The sequence below is a fragment of the Strix aluco genome, chromosome 4 (genome assembly GCF_031877795.1).
Source record: "Strix aluco isolate bStrAlu1 chromosome 4, bStrAlu1.hap1, whole genome shotgun sequence".
Classification (NCBI taxonomy): domain Eukaryota; kingdom Metazoa; phylum Chordata; class Aves; order Strigiformes; family Strigidae; genus Strix; species Strix aluco.
In genome coordinates this window covers 27,489,651-27,507,855 of record NC_133934.1, presented here as the reverse complement: position 1 = coordinate 27,507,855, position 18,205 = coordinate 27,489,651, and the positions used below count along the sequence as shown (strand labels likewise).

Here is an 18,205-nt window from a genome sequence, read left to right as displayed (position 1 = left end):
CTGAGTGTTTGCTCCTTTTCCTTTCTTTTCCCAGAAATTATTTTCACAAGAATGTTTTGTCTCTAGTGGAATTCATCTTCCCTGGTACCATAGACAAATACCAGGGGAAGTAGCATTAGGCATGGAACCTATGGAACACTTAGTCTAGTGTGGTGGGCTACATAGGAGCACATACCTACATAGCATCTCACACACACAGAATCACACACAGAATCATCTAGGTTGGAAAGGACCTTGAAGATCATCTAGTCCAACCGTTAACCTAGCACTGACAGATCCCAACTACACCATATGCCCAAGCGCCATGTCAGCCCGCCTCTTGAACACTTCCAGGGATACGGACTCCACCACCTCCCTGGGCAGCCCATTCCAACGCCTAACTACCCATTCTGTGAAGAAATACTTCCTACTATCTAGCCTAAACCTTCCCTGGTGCAACTTGAGGCCATTACCTTCCGCTCAGGCTCTCTATGCTGTCTTAGTAACAGCAACTTCAGACTGGAAGTACTGCAAAATCCCCTAGTTGATGACAACTCCTGCACTGAGCATACTTTTCCTTCATCACTGGAAGACCCAACTACTATTTGCAAGAGTAAGTTCTCTTACCTTTAAAGGTGATCTAAATTGATTGTGATGGATGCCTCTCTCCAGTAGCAGTGCCCATTTCAGGCAGCTTCAGGGCAAGATCTTCCTCCAAATTAACCGACTCATATATCAATGTGCCACGCTTTGAGCCAGAAGCAATGTATGCTGTATGCTCTTTTGTGAAGAGCAAAAGTTGTAAAAGAATGAATTGCAGAAAAGAAAGCAGACATTAGTACTAGACAATGCTAAAAGGGGAACATCTTGTGGATGTAGAAGAAAGTAAGGTCATGTACCTTAGCATTGCATACCTGCATTCCCAAGACTTCTCTTGCATTCCCCAATTCAGCTACTTTTACTTCATCTGTGTAGCAGTATGCTCTTCCTTCATCCTACAGAATGTCTTCCAAATCCCTTCTTATTTAGGTAAGAGGAATTTGGTGGTTTCACCACTAGTTTTATAATTATCTTTTTATCCCACAATTAAGTAGTTACAAGGGCTTCATGAAGGTTGTTTAGTTACCTGCCAGAATGTCTCTTAGATCCATTCCTTCTCCACAAAGTTATTTTTAGACCTGTATTCTTTGAAGTATACAAGCATCCACCTAACATGGAAATCAATGGATGTTAGACATCGTAATATCTCTTAAGGATTTATTCCCTCCCTTGTTTTTTTACATTATATCTTAATTCAGATAATAGAGCCAAAACTTCACCTTTTATGGATAAAGTATTATTTGTTAAAGAAATGATCTGATGAACTGACTTACTTGAATCTTCAAAAATTTGACTGAACTATTATAAACATTTTTGAGTCTCCTAAATTGCAGAAGCCTGGATTAACTAGTTACCAGTTCAAAGTAGTTAAATAGGTAAGGAATGTCCTCTACATATGTTTTAAATATGTACATGAGACTTTTTTCATTCTTGAGTTGTAGTGCTTTTCATGCAACAACAAATAGTTGTTTTTTAAAAACTTACTGTGTATTCTTCAGCACCAAATAATATTTTTCTAGAGTGCATACCTCTGGAAGTACGTTTTTATGTTGTAGCAGAAAGGGTTTGTTCTCATGAAATGCCAAAATAACCTAACCCTGTTTAAGAAATAATGGGGAAACAGTGAGAAAGATAACTCAGGAACTTTTGCACTCTGTCCATTCCCATCTTAAAAATACTACAACACAAGAGGCTCAACTTCCACAGATAACAGGTCAGGATTCTACTATTGGCTAGATGCTGTAATCAAACAGTATCTGAATGTTTACTTAGAAGTATATTAGTGTTAATTTTTATTGCTGTTTTTTTCAGCTAGAATATGTTTGTTGCAGATTTTTAGAATTGTGTTGACCTGGTATAGCATGCATTTAAATACAGCTAAGATTGTAAGGCTTTACCTTTTGATGTTTTCCTATCAAACAATCTTAGGATGGGAATTTTCTATTTAATTTCTAAATTTGTGCTTTTGGTGGTTTTCTTAAAATTAGGATAAATATTGACATTTACTTTGAAATAATTTAAAATATTGTTCCTCAAATACCTTCCTTGTATTTTAGCATATGCTTTAAAAGTAGGGTTTGCTAATATAGTCTTAAAAATCTGTCATCCCCTGTATTTTTACAGTGCTGATTTGAAAAGGTTTTTAAACTTACCATTGAAGGCTCAGGAAGAGCATTCCTATCGTATCTTGTTGTTCCCATGTCTGTAAAGATGTGTAATCAGAATTTTTCCCCAAAACTGTCCAAAAATACTTGATTCTGTTCTTCTGTAGGCAACACATTGAAATTGGTTTTATCACATATATTTGTCCGGTAAGTAGGAATATATTTCGAGCAAGAAGGTGTGAATTTTTCATGGCACTTTTCCAGCAGAAAGTAAAGTTTCATGTTGGAATAGTATTGACTTAAGGGTGCCTTGATAGCATAAATAATAGAGCAGCTTCAGTGGATTAACAAATTTGTACCACAAAAAAGTATGATTTCTATCATTAGAGCCATTGTAATTGAAATGCCACAAAGCCATTTCTACTTAAAATTGAAATGACTAAGGTAAAAGGATACTTTTTGTATATAAACCATTGTTCAAAAACAGTTTTTCTGATACTTTATATATAATGCTTAAGCCAAATTAATCCAGTATTAATCCTTACTACAAAAATATTTTTACTGAGTTGAATACTACATAGACTAACAATAACATGAATAAGAGTCCAAACTTGTGGAAACGTCTTTAGAGATATATACTGCAAATGCTGTTTCATATAATCACTGTTTCTCATTCAGTCCACTTGGAAATTATTTTTAGACCAGCTAAGTTGTTGGTCAGGAATATATAAAGTAGTAAACTTCTTTTCTATGAATGAGATTAATTGCCTGTAAATGTAAATGTAAATTTCATGTTCAAAATTAGTTAATATTCTGCTTGTCCATATAGGTACATATAATGAGCATAGACATTTAGTTACTATGTTTTATCATTGGTTAATTTTGAAACCATGTTTTCTTGGCTTTGCATGTAGATTTTTAAATATGCTTTTGAATGGCAACAGGATGATTCATAATAAAGAGCCTGCAGTATTTCAAGTATAAGAATAGAGCAGAATTTAATACCTGAATAGCTGGAAGCACTTTTCTTTTCCCAAATGTATTTCCTACTTAATTTGTATTTTCTGTACCAGCAATCGGATCTGTGCAGTGGAAACTTCATTATACATAAACTAAGAAATGTGCATACTTCATGTTCTTGTAAAACTTAAGGCACTATTTTCAGTGCTTAGCATTTAAGCAATCTGAACATTTCATTCTGGAGCACAAGCAAAGAACAATGATGGTACCAAATATGCTAGAATAGGCCTGCTACGTTTTTAATAAAATAGTTTTTTATTAAAAAATAACACTTGTCAAAACCAAAAATTTCATAGAAATTTGCTGATTTCAACTCACATGAAGAAAGGTTTCTCAGATGTATTGCAAAGGAGATACAGCTGATAACTGTATCTGAGTATTCACACGGTCTTCCACCTCTTTGACCTCCCATCTTACATGACATTATTTATTTATTCACTCTGAGTATCCTTGTGGTTTAAATGTCAGTCCAAAATTTTTATTAATCCTGTCACTTTAACAGTTTGTAGCTCTGAACTAAAAAACAAGGCTCCTACACATCCTAGAGGAGCAATTAGGACGAAAAAAAAAAAATCCCCAAAGAGGTAGCTTATGAAAACACTGAGTAAGGTGTGTCTCAGTACTCTAACCTCTCCATTCTTGGTTCAGTCAGCAGATGCCAACTGCTTTCCTGGAATTGGTACCTAATTCGTTTTTTACAAGGAAGTCTCATTCCATCTTTTCATTCAAAACATGGCCACAGAAGCAGTTTACCTTGCCTATCCCCTTACCCTGTAGATTTTGCAGTTAACATTCCTCTATGGGTGTTGGAATAGTGGGTTTATTTCCCTCCTCCAACTTGGAAGAGTCAAGCTTTCACCTCTGGGTATATGCTTTAACTACCAGACTGGAGGGGACCAGAAAGGGGAGGTAGACCATTAGTATCTCCAGTTTAACACAGTGGTTCAACTTCAGATATATAAGTATATACTCAATGAAGAAACAGTGAGCACTTCTAATTTAATGATTCAGTGCTAATCTAGTAAGAGAAGCCATTTCTTGCACCATTTAGTCTGGTTGGTAGCCTGGGAAAGTAAGTCTATTGAGCTAATTGACAATATTAAAAAGTCATTTGACTGATCAAAACTCAGTAATGTAGGTATGTGAAATCTGTTACTATCAGCAAAACTATAACCAAATCAAATCACTACATACTCAGAATAAACATAAGATTTTTTTTTTTTTAAGATAACTAATTTTTAGACCAGTTCACATGGGGAGAGGCTGGATTTTTCAGCACTGGAAATGTTTAAATGATAGGTTGGTATTTCTCTGAAACAGAAGCTCTAATACACAGTGAAGATCAAATCCAGAGGAAGAAATTGAAGGTTTTATGTGAGGTTTTTTTTTCATATAGTCCCTTGCACATCTTTAATATGTTATCAAAACTGTCAGATTTCAAAAGCTTTCTGAGCTATGGCTAGTCCATCTGTTATTTATTTATTAATGTAGGATCCTATTTGAGAGAACTTCAAATGTAAGAGAGATGGACAGTAAGGAAACCTGATACCTTCACTACTCCATTCTCTACAGTTTGCAGCATGCAGCTGATGCTTGAGTCTCAGTTTAAAAACTGTTTAATACTCCTGTTTTCTAGTTGGGCTGAAATGGAGTTGCTTGAATCACATTAAAGCACAATAAACACATAACACAACAGACACAGTACTGCTGAGAAGGAAGGAGATGAGCTGAAGTGACCAAACTCTAGTAGTAATAGTAGTCTGTTATTTGGGTATGATCTCCAGAAAAACACCCTCTAGAGTTTCACGTGGAATACACCTTGCTACAACACTTCATGAAAGTAATATGTTTCTGTACACACAGCTGATGACCACAGATTTGACTTCCCCTCCATCTTCTTTTCCCATCCCTTTGGGTTTCTGTGTCAGTAGAGGCTAAGAGCACTGTCTTATGTAAGAAAAAGGAAGACTGTAATTCAGCCTGGCACTGATCAAGCCACGCTACATCAAGGAAGCCAGTGCCTTCCCTTTACACTGCATGTTTCTAAAGGAGTCATGTTCAAATGTTTACAATATTATTCATTTATTTTTGTTGTCAGCACACAACAGTGCTTCACACAGATGTTTTGCCTGTACTGTGACAAGTAAAAACATTACCAGGGATCTGGACTTCATAATCTGCCCTTGCACACACTTTTACTCGTGTTCTTGTTCAGGCACAATTGAAAAAGAAGAATCAACACTTCTCATTTAATAATTAATTTTCATTTAACAGAGTCAAAGATAAAGGGATACTGTATTTAATAAGTAAGTATTTTTCACACGTCTCCATTTTCTTTCTAGCTTAACTGAAAGAGCCCAACTACTGAAGAATGTTTTTAAGAAGAACCATGTGAACTTGTATCGCTCTGACTCACTGCAGCAAAACTTGCTTCGTAAGTGCTCATTGACAAGTAAAAATTAATATCCATTAATAATATAGAAGTAAAATCCTCTTTCACTGCATTTGTTTATAATAAAGATGTAGTATCCTAAACCCAGTAGACAGTGTTCTTGGCCTGTTGGTAGGTTTCTCTTCATTCCTAAGATATTGCACAGTTCTTTCTGTTATTTTACAATTGCAAAATTATTTAAGAAATGGCCTGGGTTTTCTATCTACTAACCGCTGAAAAGAGGTTTATTCCCCTCTATTAACCTTTGTTAAGCTGTTTTTATTAAAGCTTTAACAAAAAAATGGGATCAAAACTTAATTGGTTTCTGTTTTGTTTTGTATCTGCAGATGGCTACGCCTTTTCTCAAGATGAAAATGGAATCGTTTCCCAGTCTGAAGTAATAAGAGCTTACGATACCACAAAACAAAGGCCTGAGGAATGGTGAAGGAACACAGCTCAAGATTTAGGCCTTAGTAGTTACTTTTGTGAGACAGACTACTAGATCTTGGCTGGGAGCTGTGACCATGGCCCAGTTATCAGAGTTTTAAAGATCTATGATAGTCTTGTTCCATAAAGTTTGGATTTGTGTATTCAGTAGACATAAGCACTGTGCAACTATACTGTAAAACACCATCTCTAAATTTTTTAACAAGTATTTGCTTAGCCTTTGTAAACAGATCGGAATTTACCTTGTATCTTGCCAGCTTGCTTATTTTACAATGAAGTTGATTCAATACTGGTCATATACTCGGAAGGCAATGGTCAGATCGCTAAACATACTTTACATAAACAGACCATTAGCATCTGTGAAGGTTTTTAAGTGTTTATATTTAAATATGGTTGATAACAAGCCTTTGATTTCAACAAGTGCTGAAAAAAATAGCATCTTAATGGTGTTCATTCACCTTCCTTGAGAAAGATTTTGAGTCGAGATGTTTATAGACATTCATGTCAAACAAACCGAAAAACGTTTGCCAAAGAAGTTCCATAAATGTTTTCTGTTGTTAGAAATAATTTGAAAGGAAATTAACTCCAGTCCTGATCTCAGAACTACATGCTTGAGTCTCCGCACTTGAGGAGAAAGATTTACAGTACAGTGAGTCTGGCCTTTATGGCATTTGCTTTCAAAACTGCAAGTCTTTGCACCTTTGGCCTTATACAAGCTTTCCCCTTATTTTCATTTAGTATTGCATATGTTGAAAATGGCTGCCACCTTGAAAAATTGAGTACACGTATTATTTGGTTCAATTTTTCTGCCTTACTTCCCTTTAGCAAACTTTAATTATTTCTGCGATGCTTAGTTGTATCTGCTTATACTGTAGGTTCAAAAGAAAATTTGTTTTAACTTATTTTTTAAAAATAGTTAAATTTTTAATTTTTTATATTAAATTATTTGAAATGTATACATTGAAATAGAGAGCAAAGCATGCCCTTCACTAGGCTGTGGTATGTACTGTTTTATTTGCACTAAAGCCACTTCCTATAAAGGTGTGAAATACATTGCAGCAGCCTCTTTACAACTTTCTGGTCATGCAGAATACCTGTATACTCTCACCTTTAATGAAGAATGGAGAGGAAGTGACTGCAGAAAAAGATAGATGCCTGGTTTAAGGGAAAAAAAAAAAAAAAAAAAAAGGAGGGAGGTGTTAAATGAGAACATTGTGATGGCTTTTTAAAGTAGTTATACTTGATATTTCTCAGCTTACCATGCAACAACCATCAGGTTTCAAACTAAGAAAAGCTACTTTAACTTCAGAATTTAGTTAAATCACATTGTAGCTTTTTAGTCCATGGTTAATTCTGAGTTTAAAAGCCACCATAATTACATTTAAAATACATTTTTCTATAGTAGCAGTTGATTTTAATTACATTTCTGTGCATTATATAGAAATGATCTTTTTTTTTCTTCGAACAGAGATCAACTAGATGGAAAAACAGAACAATGACATCCCCAGTGATCTGTTAAATTAAGAATTTCCTCTTTGCTCTCCAAATCATCCACTTTCAACTTAAGAGTAACAAGTCATCCATTCCCATCTTTTCTTTGCCCTCCTTCATTAGTCTTACATTTACTAAAGGTGACTTTACCTCCTTGACTTTCATCTAACTAAACTTAACATATAACTTTATTGCACTATCCAAGTTTCTGATGCTCCATTCTAAGAGAAACTTACAGATACATATGGAAAGCCCAACAAAAGGCACTGTATGAAAGTACATACTTAGGAAGGTGTATCAATGGGAAGACAGTCTGCATTTCATATGCATGTTATGCAATGTCTTCCTCTCACTTTCCCGGAGTGATCTTTAAACAGAAAACAGAAGACACGGGGACAAAGGGAACGTATCCCACTAGAAACAGTACTGCCAGTCAGTCATGCAGACAAGAACTGCCTTCAGAAAAGCCATTTCAGGCATAGATAAATAGATGGATCAATATGGGAGGGCCAAATCACTTGACCTAAGGCAAGAAAAAATTTGGGGGCATGCCCCTTTCCTAAAATGGGAATCCTTATTTTCTGTCATCCAAGGGACAATGACCAACTTCAAAACATTTCTGAAATTAACCATGACACTGTTGCTCCTTTATAATCTTTCAGTGTACTTAACTCATATAAAACAACTCAATCTATACATACTCTCTTTATGGGTAATTTTTTTTTTATTATTTTTTTTCTCTGTTCTAAATGGTTTAATTGCTGATTTTGCAGAAAAGGACACAAGGACTAGAACACATTGTAAAATATTTACAATGAGAAATTTACATGATCTCGTATTATTCCTATGAAGTAAAATTCGGTCTCACCATTGCAATACAGTTTGTGGAAAACAACACACAGTATATCCCCAGTTTAATGATCTTAAAGAGGAAGAAAGCAGTTGAAACAGCTCTAAGATTCTAAATTTAGACTGTAATTTAAGGTTTTTAAGATAGTCTTATCACAGCATTTCATCCTTACATCTTTACAGAATTTGAAGTATTATTTCACAAAGTGCATTTTTCAGTTTTATTACTTCTGATGGGTTTTTCTCCTGTCTCTATACTTTTTCTGGTAATTAGTGGTTGGAAGATACTGCTTCTTGGAAATAGTAAAAACACAATGTGGCAATTCTAACTATGTTTTTTGATTGCTCATACATTTCCATTTGAAAATATAAGATCATCTTAGCTATGTGTGCCCATTTTTAAATCAGGTCAAGTATACAATATGCACTTTATTTTCATGTTGAGTACAAAGTAATATAATCTGTTACCATCCTGTTAGTGCATCATATCTTTGTTAAAATAAGGGGATTGTGCAGATGTTTGTTTAAAGAAAAAACAGTTTAGGCAAAAATGCTTGTAACAATGCCTCTGTTATTACTGTTTGAAAATTCAAATCTGTATTAAATATAGAATTCACATGGACTTTTCCATCTGTTTCATGTGCACTGCATAACAACTACAAGTTAGTATTAAAAATTTCCATCAAAAAGTTGAACCAGTGCCACTTAGAAATCAGATATCTTATATAAATGCTGTTGCTTGATTATTTTTAAATATATACATATATATATAAATGATTCAAAAGAGTAACAGGAAAAAAATTTTAACAAATCTATTGATAATTTGTATTTGGAATTTTTTCTTGCCATTTCCTAATTTTACACTTATTTTTGCAAAGCAGTTTCAACAGATTTATACTTAGTCATCATTCTATTTGTATAAAATGATAAATAAAATATTTTCAAACACTGAGAGATAGCTGAAGATTCCTATATGTCCACATGCATCCATAAAATTCAGTGTTACAGAGATGAGCGTTAAGTGTCTTAAGACTTCTTTCGTTACATTTAAACCCATCTTGAATGATGAGTAATTTGAAATATGTGTTAAAGGAGAGAAGTTTTTTCCCTTTTTTTCTTATGTATTGTGTAAAAGCACTTGTAGTTCTGATGAATTTATCATTCTGTCTGCATGAGGCAATATTTCTAAGTGTTCTGAGGCAATGCATGGTGGTTGCTGTTCCCTGTTTTTTAATGCCTTTGTTAAAAGTCTGCTCATAATATATCGAGAAGCTAGCGCTATGTAAGCAAATGAGTTTGTCAGTTCAACTTTCTTGGTACTGGATGTTTTCACTGGTAACAAAACTCAACAAATTAGTTTCTCCTTCCCCCCCTCTGCCCTTGCTTCCCCAGTGTCCTCACTGTTAGCCAATAGATCTTTATTAAACAAAGGAATATTTTAGCATTCCAAACCTGGTTCCTGCTTATGCAAACCATTACTCACATGGGCTTCAACTGGACTGTTTGTGAGTATAAGGACTACTCTGAGCAATGATGTGCAAAGTTGGGCACTTTGGAGGGTTGATACTTAAAGCATTTCCATACAGAGAGTGATTTGTAATTGCAAAGCTGTGACCAGAACAATTTTTTTTTTTAAATCATATTTTATGGTGTTTCTTTATTGTAGAATAGAAGCCATAAATGCATTAATATTGTTTTTCTACTTCAACCTAATTTTTCATTAAGATTTTCAGTGTTTGATATGTATGAACTGCTGCAAAAAGCAGTCAATCTGTAATAGCAAAATTTGCATTCAAGGTAAAGTGAGGTTTTACAGCTCCACTAAGCCATTACTGCTGAAACTGTTGTGGAAATTATGAAGCTGCATGAATGAAGACTTTTTGACTCGGTGTTTATGGTAGTTTCTCAGGTTTAGTTTTAACTGGATGTTAAATGCACTGTGGTTTATAAATAGTTCTTCTCTTTTAGTAACACATTCAGTTCTATGCAGTGTTACATGTCATTTGGCATTTGGTGAATGTGCATGTTTTGAACTGCAAATTTTAAATGTTTTGTCTTTTAATTGTTAAAAAATGAATAAACTTTGCCATTAAATGAAGAAGTTTTGTTGAATTGATTGGTTGCAAATGCTAGGGATTACTTTCAAAGGAAAACATATATCTCATCACTCTTGTTTTTGAATTCTTTAAAATGGGACATACCAGAAATAGCATTTCACAAATACCAAAGAATTCTTATGTTATTAAGGTAAACTGAAAAAGCAGAAAATGGTTTTAAGGTTATTTTTAAAAGCCTATTTTGAGATGTCTTTTCCAGTTCTCATACGATGTCCAGAAAAAGGGGTTTTTTTTAAAAAAGGGGGGGGAGGAGCACAGGAGTCTGCAATTTAGTGATTTGCAGCAGAACCCTAACATATTCTGGTGGTGATACCATTTTTTGAAAGAGAAGTATGCAGTACAAGAATGATAGAGCGGGAATAAGGAAACATCATCTCCTTTTTCAGATGACAGTGATAAATACTTTATCCTTTGACTATTTCTTTCTCCTAACAGTGCCCACCCACTGAATATAAATGAGCATATCCAAACCTAAACTGAGTTTTGGTTGTAGATATGTGATTGATTCTTTGTATACACAGTAGACAATTAATTTATTTTGTAGATTTTGTATTCTGTCAAGGCAGGTTCGATAATAGCTGGATCTTTCACACTGTTAGTTTCATGATGCCCAGTCTTTAATGGTAGAGCTGGTTTAAGGAGCTTCTACCTCAAGGTATGTCACCACCTCTATTATACTGGCAGTCATGAGGCCATTGAAATTATTCAGGTTATAATCCAGTTTATAATGATCCAGACTCCCTTTCAAATCCTTTCCCTCCTTTCTTACGGCAAATGTTACTTTTAAGCTAAATCATTTCACTAACCTGATTTACACCACAGCCCCCTGAATTTGCACAAGTGTAGAGAATAAAAAGAAAGGCATTTCTTCTTCTGCCTTTGCTAATGAAGGCAGCATTACTGAATTACAGCCTCAGTGTAATTGTGAATGAAAAACTTCACATGAGTATCGTTGAGCAGCAGCCCCCTCAAAACAGCTCTGTTCAGAGTATCAGGTCCACGGAGCACATTGCAGTACGCAGAAAAACAGCGCTGAAAATTGACTCCATATCCTTAATGTTACTGTCAAGCTGTAACTGAACAGTAGTGACAAACTAATTTTGAAATTGTCACTTTTTTTTTATTCCAGTGGGATTAGTATGACAAATAATCCATGAGTTTACATAGCCATATACCATACTGCTTACCCAGTTTCAAATAAAATCCTTCAGACATTCTTGCAAGTATGTGTAATGTTTTTCCTACCACTGGAAAGTTTTGATGCATTTTGGAGATACACACTTAAGAAACCCAAAATGTAGAAATACAAAACAAATGGCTCATCTAGTTCATGTCACTATTATTCTTTGCCCACAGAAGGCTTGGGTTTCAGACCTGCCATTACCAATTAATAGCAATCAAAGCATTTTGTGCATAATGTGTGTGAATGACAATAATCCATTTACCATGATTTTTCATTGTATTTTGGTGTCACTAATAAAATATGAACTAACTCCAGTATTACTAAAGAAATAGTTAAACCTACTGTGTTAAAAAATAAGGATGGCAGTAAAGCAAATAGTGTGTAAATGTTACTTCTGGTAGCAATTTATTTTAGTTCAAGCATACATCTAGCCCTCCAAACTTTCATTAGTCATTAAAACTGTATCAGAATGCCACTTGTGTTGTCTGCAAGTTTTAGAAAAATTACTATTTTCTATAAATCATAGGAGCATCTAGTGCCAATAGGTTCTTTTCATTAGGAAGGAAATTCAGCATTCTCACCTGCACCCTGACTGCATCTGGGTTGGAAACCACCGGCACAGGCAACAAGCATTTCTGTCCGTGGGCTTGTATTCTGTCCGCCTCCCTTTAGCTATATAGGTCACTGCCACTGTAGCTACATGAACAATAATTTATAGATTCTTCTTAACTTACAGATTCTTCTTTTTCCATTTGCAGATGGTGCATAATCCCCACCTCACCTGCTTTACGGGTAACCCAGTACAGATAGTTTAACTACACCTGATCTTTCCCAGCCTGAGACACCCGTCTGCAGGATTTGTTGCACTCTGGCCACCGGTCGGTGCTTAGCACTCTATAAACTTTCAGACTTCTGTAAGTCTGATTCAATGAAATTATTCCTGTGTGTCAGGTTCTTCAAGCATTTTACAAGGTCAAACTCATTATGTAGCATCAGGGGAGGAAAGGAAGTAGCTCAGAGGGGTCTTCCCCGCTAGGCTGTTTTTCACACTACATGGCAAACTGCACAGCCTTTACTTAGGCTGAATAATCATTAAAATCTGTAAGCCTGTACTCAAGTGTAGCAAAAATCCATCTCTGCATTAAAACATTCACAGATCTGACTGTAGAGCCCACTGAGACCATTACAGTGAAGGAGTGTGACCTGTTCAGTGTTCACCACCAAATGTTAACAGACAATTAACAGTCCAACTCCTCTGACTTCTCTGTGTACAGCCTATGAGGAAAACTAAATTTCACCTACTCACCACCTGCATCAGTGGCTCTGATGACTAGGCACTCTTTAAAGGTACATAAAATTGCACCTTCTTAGCTAAAATTTATCAGGTTTCTGCTTCCGGAAGGATCTGTGTTGCCTTGGTTTACTAAAGAAAGATTTCTACTAATTATAATTTGAAAAAAACAGTTTGTATTACTGTTTCTGCTCTATGCAGGAATGATCAGCAGATCTCACAGGATGTTTCCAAACAACAGCTGGTATTAAAAGATTTTTACAGAAAGTTACTTGATGAACAGTCCCGTATTTCTTACCCATTCAAAATGTGCAGTGAAGAGTCCTATGAAACATCAACAAAGGTGGGCAAAAATCTACCCACCCCCTTCCTTGAAGATTGTTTCTAAAAAAACCTGCAAGCTAAAACACTTACCTTTCAATTAATTTCCCAAGTGCTCGAAATCTACTTTTTAGAGTTTTGTAAAACATATACACTATTGGGTATCGTGATTTTAGTTTGTAAAACTTAGAGTATTCAAGCTAGAGCCTATTACTTAAAACATCATTGCATACAACTTGTCTTTCTGCTTAGAAACCGCATTTCCAAGCAGAAAAAATCTGTTGGATTGTAATGTTAATTATGCAATAAAAAGCATATTAAAAGGGTTATTTCAAAATACTTTTTTCATAAATGCCAAGATACTGATTGCTAGATATTTGCTAAGAAAAATAAATTATTCATCAATTGAGGAACAGCCAATGAAGCTTTTCTAAAATACAGAGAAGTGTGCTGTAATTTTAATATACACCCATATGCTAGTACTTGTGAAATAGGTCAGCTGTAATGCACTTCAACAGATCCTATACACAGGGAGTTTGGGGCTGATAAAATAGCAAAGTTCAGCCTCTGATATTGTGGATTCTGACACACAGAATGACTTCATTTGCTCACAAAAACAAGTATACAGAGAAGCCCTTTAGTGACTGCATTTTTTCTTGTGTGTTTTCCATTTGCTTGCTGCATGTTTGGTTTAGATGCGTTTTTTTCTTCTTCCATTTGGTTTGTTGGTTTACTTGGGTGAAGGAATGTAGAAGGGCAAACAAAATTTATTCCTACTAATCAGTGTAGTTTTTGCCACATTTTTACCACAGCTACATATAAAAGACATTCATCAGTCCATTAGTTTGCTATACAGTCAGCATTTTGTATGATATTAAATCTGCACAACAGGTGCAGTTAAAGATGTAAAATTAACTATTTTTAACTGGAAAAAATACAGTATAGTTACACCATCAAAATGAAAACTTGCTCATCAAACACTATCTGTAGAGAGACATACAGATGACACAACATTTCAACTAGAGTTTATTGATAAAATTTTTTGTGTGTGACTACTAAATAATTAGTGTTGTCAATGCTGTAAATACATTTTAAATTACAAGCTTGTCTTTACATTTTATACATGGCTAATTTTACAAATAGAACTTTATGATCAGTTGTCCAACTTTGACGTTGCTGAGCAAAAAGCCAACAATAAATACTTCCTTCTGTAAAATGCTTAATGCCATTTTTAGAATTTTATGCGGAGAAGTTATTAGTGATACACTGAATACATTCTGCTTTTCTCATAGGTAATTATTTGGCTGCTTAGGATTGGCTCATTTTCAACTAGCCTAATTAGTACTCATTTTATCTATTGTAGTTAAAATTTAGTAATACAAATATGCAGTGTAAGTTCAGGTATATTATGTGGTTTTTAAAAAAAAACTATAGATTTTGGTATCTGTAGTAAAATTGTTCCTCTTATTTTCACTGCTCATGGAAGTGGGAAGCAGTCAGCTGTTTTCAAGATCCTCTTTAGTAAGTATTACTCCTCTCTTCTCACGCTTTTTACTGCTTTATAGAACTAGTCTGATTATTATCAGTGGAACACAGCCACTGTTTGTTATCTAAATTAATAGCATTTAGGGTTAAGATGTCATTTATAACACCGTGAAATGAGTACCTTTACCCCAAAATGGGTTTTCTACTTGTCTCTGAGCACGTTCCACACAAATTAAGACTGAACGATCAGAGCAGTCAGTTTTTAGAGCAACTGTTTGGAATATTTCACAATTCATTTGTAAGTGTGATCCAAGTTTGGGAAACGAGATCCCAAATGAGACCTTGCACTTTTCAAGGGCAACTCACCCAGGGGAACAGTTCTGACTTCGGCAGCCACAGAGCATGCCAGCGTGACACCCAGCAGCAGCGGTCCCTGCGCTTCTGAAGGCTGCGTTACTTCTTCCCAACTCCTTTCAGCTCTGACTAAACTCGGAGCAGCTCTTCCCAGCCAGGGTAGGCTCTGGCTGGAGCGGATACCCAAAGTACGGCGGTGACACCAGAAATCCCGACGGCTGGGTCAGGTGGACTGCATGGGCTGTCTGGAAGCAGCCAGATGTGTACGGCGGAGGTGGTGATGCCACAAGGCACCCTGGCTCTGCCCGGGGAAAGGAGAACCTGCGAACCGAGCCACCGGTCGAACTGGAACTTGTTGCGGTACTGGACTGCCTCGATGGCGTCCTGAAGCTCGTGGAGGCCAGGATCATGGGAAAAGTCTCGGTCTGATAGCTCCGCAGAGAAAATCGTATTGGCTGCGACGGTTGTTTAGGTCTTAAACATGTGCAACAATAAACCGCTACCAGAGAGCCCACAATAATGAAGGCAATAAATATTGATCCAACAATGAGGAATGGAACGTAGATTGGTTCTGGGAGAAGAAAGAATAAGAAAAGCCGTGCACATTAGCCTACTGAAGTAACAGGTCTGCTGCACAGAAATAAGCTCCATAGAGTTTATGAAGCCCCACATTGTCTCTGTCCCACTAACACACTGAGCTGCTCGGAAGACAGAGCTTTCGACCATTATTACAACAAAATCGAAGTTTAAACCCTGTACACACCAGTCAAAATGTCTTTCTGCTGACAGTTCTCATAGTTACCAATGGTAAAAGCTGTCTCTCTCATGTCCCATTTGCTGATTCTAGTTTCGTTTCACTCAAGAATTGCGCTCCTCTCCCCCTCCCTCACCCCTCGAAACTGTCGGGGCTGTCCAGTGTAACAGCTTGAAACTGCAGGCGCAGCTCAAGTGCTGCAGATGCTGTTAACTCGCTTCCACTGGTAAAGTGGAAAATAAGCCCAGAATATGTGACTTGGGGAACTAGTCTCCGTGTGCGCTGCCGGATTTCTTTTGTTTGAAAACCTGACGGCCCCTTGCACGGTGGGGTTGTGGCTGCTGAGAGCCGGAGCCCACTCTCACCTCCGGGAAAAACAAAGTTAAATAGACGCAGTTAAGTCTGCCGATGCAAACTTAAAACCCAAATGCGCCTTCCAGGTGGGGTGGGTCCCGCTGCGGGGGCCCCTTCTGTCGGTGCAGTCTGGCCACCGAGCGCACGCCCGGGCGCCCGCTGTGCCGCCCGGCGCGGGGGCCGCTCCCGCAGCCGCGATCCGCCCGCGGCCCCGCACCCCCGGCGCCTCCTCCCGGTGCGCACCTGGAGCCGCGCCCGCCTCCTGCCCACCCGCCGGGCCGGGCCGGGCCAAGCCAGGCAGGGGCGGCCGCCGGCGGGTGGGAGGTGGGGGGGGGGGGATGCTCCGCGGGGGCTGGCTCCCGCCCGCCCCGGGACCCAAGGGCCGGGCACTCACGGGCGGTGACTCCCGGGTCCGGGGGCTCCCGGTCGTTGGTGCAGCCGCCCTGCTCCAGGCGGGCCTCGGCGGCGGCGCAGCAGTACCGCAGCGCGCAGGAGCCGCAGCAGATGGTGGCGGCCGCCGTGTCGAAGCCCTCGGGGCACTGGAAGCCCTCGTGGTAGCCGCCCTGCCCGTCCACCCAGCCGTGGCAGTACTCGCCGCCGCCGGGCTGGCCCCCGCCGCCGCCGCCCAGCAGCCCCAGCAGGAGCCAGCGCAGCAGCAGCAGCGGCGCCCGCCGCCGCCCCGCCATCTCCCCGCCGCCCGCCCGCCCCGCCGGGGCAAGGCAGGGGGCGGCCCCGGGTGCGGTGCGGGGCCTCCTGCGCCGCGCCCGGAGGGTGGGGGGCAGCTCCCCCCCCCGCGGCCGCGCCCCCCCGGGGCCGCCCGCCCGCGCTCACCTGCCGCCCCCGGCCCGGCCGCTGCCCGCGCTCCTCCGCCGCCGGGGCTGCCCCCCCCCCCCGCCGTCCCGCACGCCGCTGCCCGCCTGGCCCCCCGGCCCCTCTTAGTCGCACCGGGGCGGACGGGAGCGATCCCGGACGGAGCGGGGTCTGCGGCCGGATCAGCGGGCGCTGCCCGGCGGCTCGGCCCCTCTGCAGAACCGACAGTCTGCCAGCCCGGCCGGCACACCTCGGCGTGCCCCGCGGGGCCCCAAAGCGGAGGGGTTAGTGCACTGGCAGTTTATTCAAGCGGCCCTGTGCTTCTAAGAGTTAAAAAAACACAAGCACAGCGTATGATCTATTACTAAGACCCTTTGCTTTTTAACCTGTTTCCTTTCCTCAATACTTTTTATGTGCAAAGACGTAGCGGCATATCCCCAGAAGATTTACAGCCTCTTTTAGTCAAACATCAGGCCCGTCACCTTTGTTTTCCAAAGGGAGAGGGCGAGTGTGGGGCTGAGGAGGAGGGACACATCTGTTCATATGAGCGTCTGATCCTTTTTCTGCTGGAAGAATAATAAGAAGTCACCAAGCATCAGAAAAACCACAAAAGGAACCGCTTATTCATTTATTCTAGAGAAAAAAAAAAAAAATTTTAAATGAACTGAGCAGATCTGGACTTCTGGTTTAAGCAAAGAAACATTTCTTTACATGATGTCTCCCCAGTGTGCTGTCTAAGAGGCACTCCTGCTTTAACAGTAGAAGTGCTTACGAAACTGGCGTTATATTAAAGTTGGGCTGAACTAAAGAATTCATTTTTACTGCAGCTGAAACTTCCTGCCATCATTTACCGCTGAGGTATGAATATGTATATCGGGGTCTGACCACTTGTCAAACATTTTGAATGCCTGTGTCACTAATTTCCAAAGTTGGCAGGTTTAGTGAAACAAAAGGAACAAAGTGTGCTGTGTACCAGCAATAAAATTGTGCACCGAGAGCCATCTATCAAGACCTTAGACTTCTGGCCAACCCCAAATACAGTTCACAAGCACAATATTTGTGTTTGTTTTTCTTTTAAGTAACCTATTCTCTTTTTTTTCCCCTCTGATCCTTTT

General features: G+C 38.9%; 2 protein-coding genes across 7 annotated transcripts in view; one reads left to right on the top strand and one right to left on the bottom strand.

The window, feature by feature from the left end:
- Positions 1 to 10,522, top strand: part of ATP8A1 (ATPase phospholipid transporting 8A1) — a 130,161-nt gene extending 119,639 nt beyond the window's left edge. For all 5 annotated transcript variants that reach the window (XM_074822428.1, XM_074822426.1, XM_074822429.1 and 2 more), the window contains 2 exons: positions 5,546 to 5,637; positions 5,982 to 10,522. In XM_074822428.1, the coding sequence (XP_074678529.1) occupies positions 5,546 to 5,637; positions 5,982 to 6,079 (190 nt within the window). In that variant the 3' untranslated portion in view covers positions 6,080 to 10,522. The remainder of the gene's footprint in view (positions 1 to 5,545; positions 5,638 to 5,981) is intronic.
- Positions 10,523 to 14,341: 3,819 nt separating this feature from the next.
- SHISA3 (shisa family member 3) lies at positions 14,342 to 17,171 on the bottom strand. 2 transcript variants are annotated; one of them, XM_074821380.1, is made up of 2 exons: positions 16,675 to 16,966; positions 14,342 to 15,743 (listed from the first exon to the last, which is right to left on the bottom strand). In XM_074821380.1, the coding sequence occupies exons 1-2, from the start codon at positions 16,964 to 16,966 to the stop codon at positions 15,292 to 15,294; spliced, it is 744 nt and encodes a 247-aa protein (XP_074677481.1). In that variant the 3' UTR covers positions 14,342 to 15,291. The 2 variants fall into 2 exon arrangements, 1 of the variants encoding a protein (XP_074677481.1); XR_012622919.1 differs by lacking the exon at positions 16,675 to 16,966 and adding an exon at positions 17,112 to 17,171 and having other exon boundaries at positions 15,622 to 15,743.
- Between the last annotated feature and the right edge of the window lie 1,034 nt (positions 17,172 to 18,205).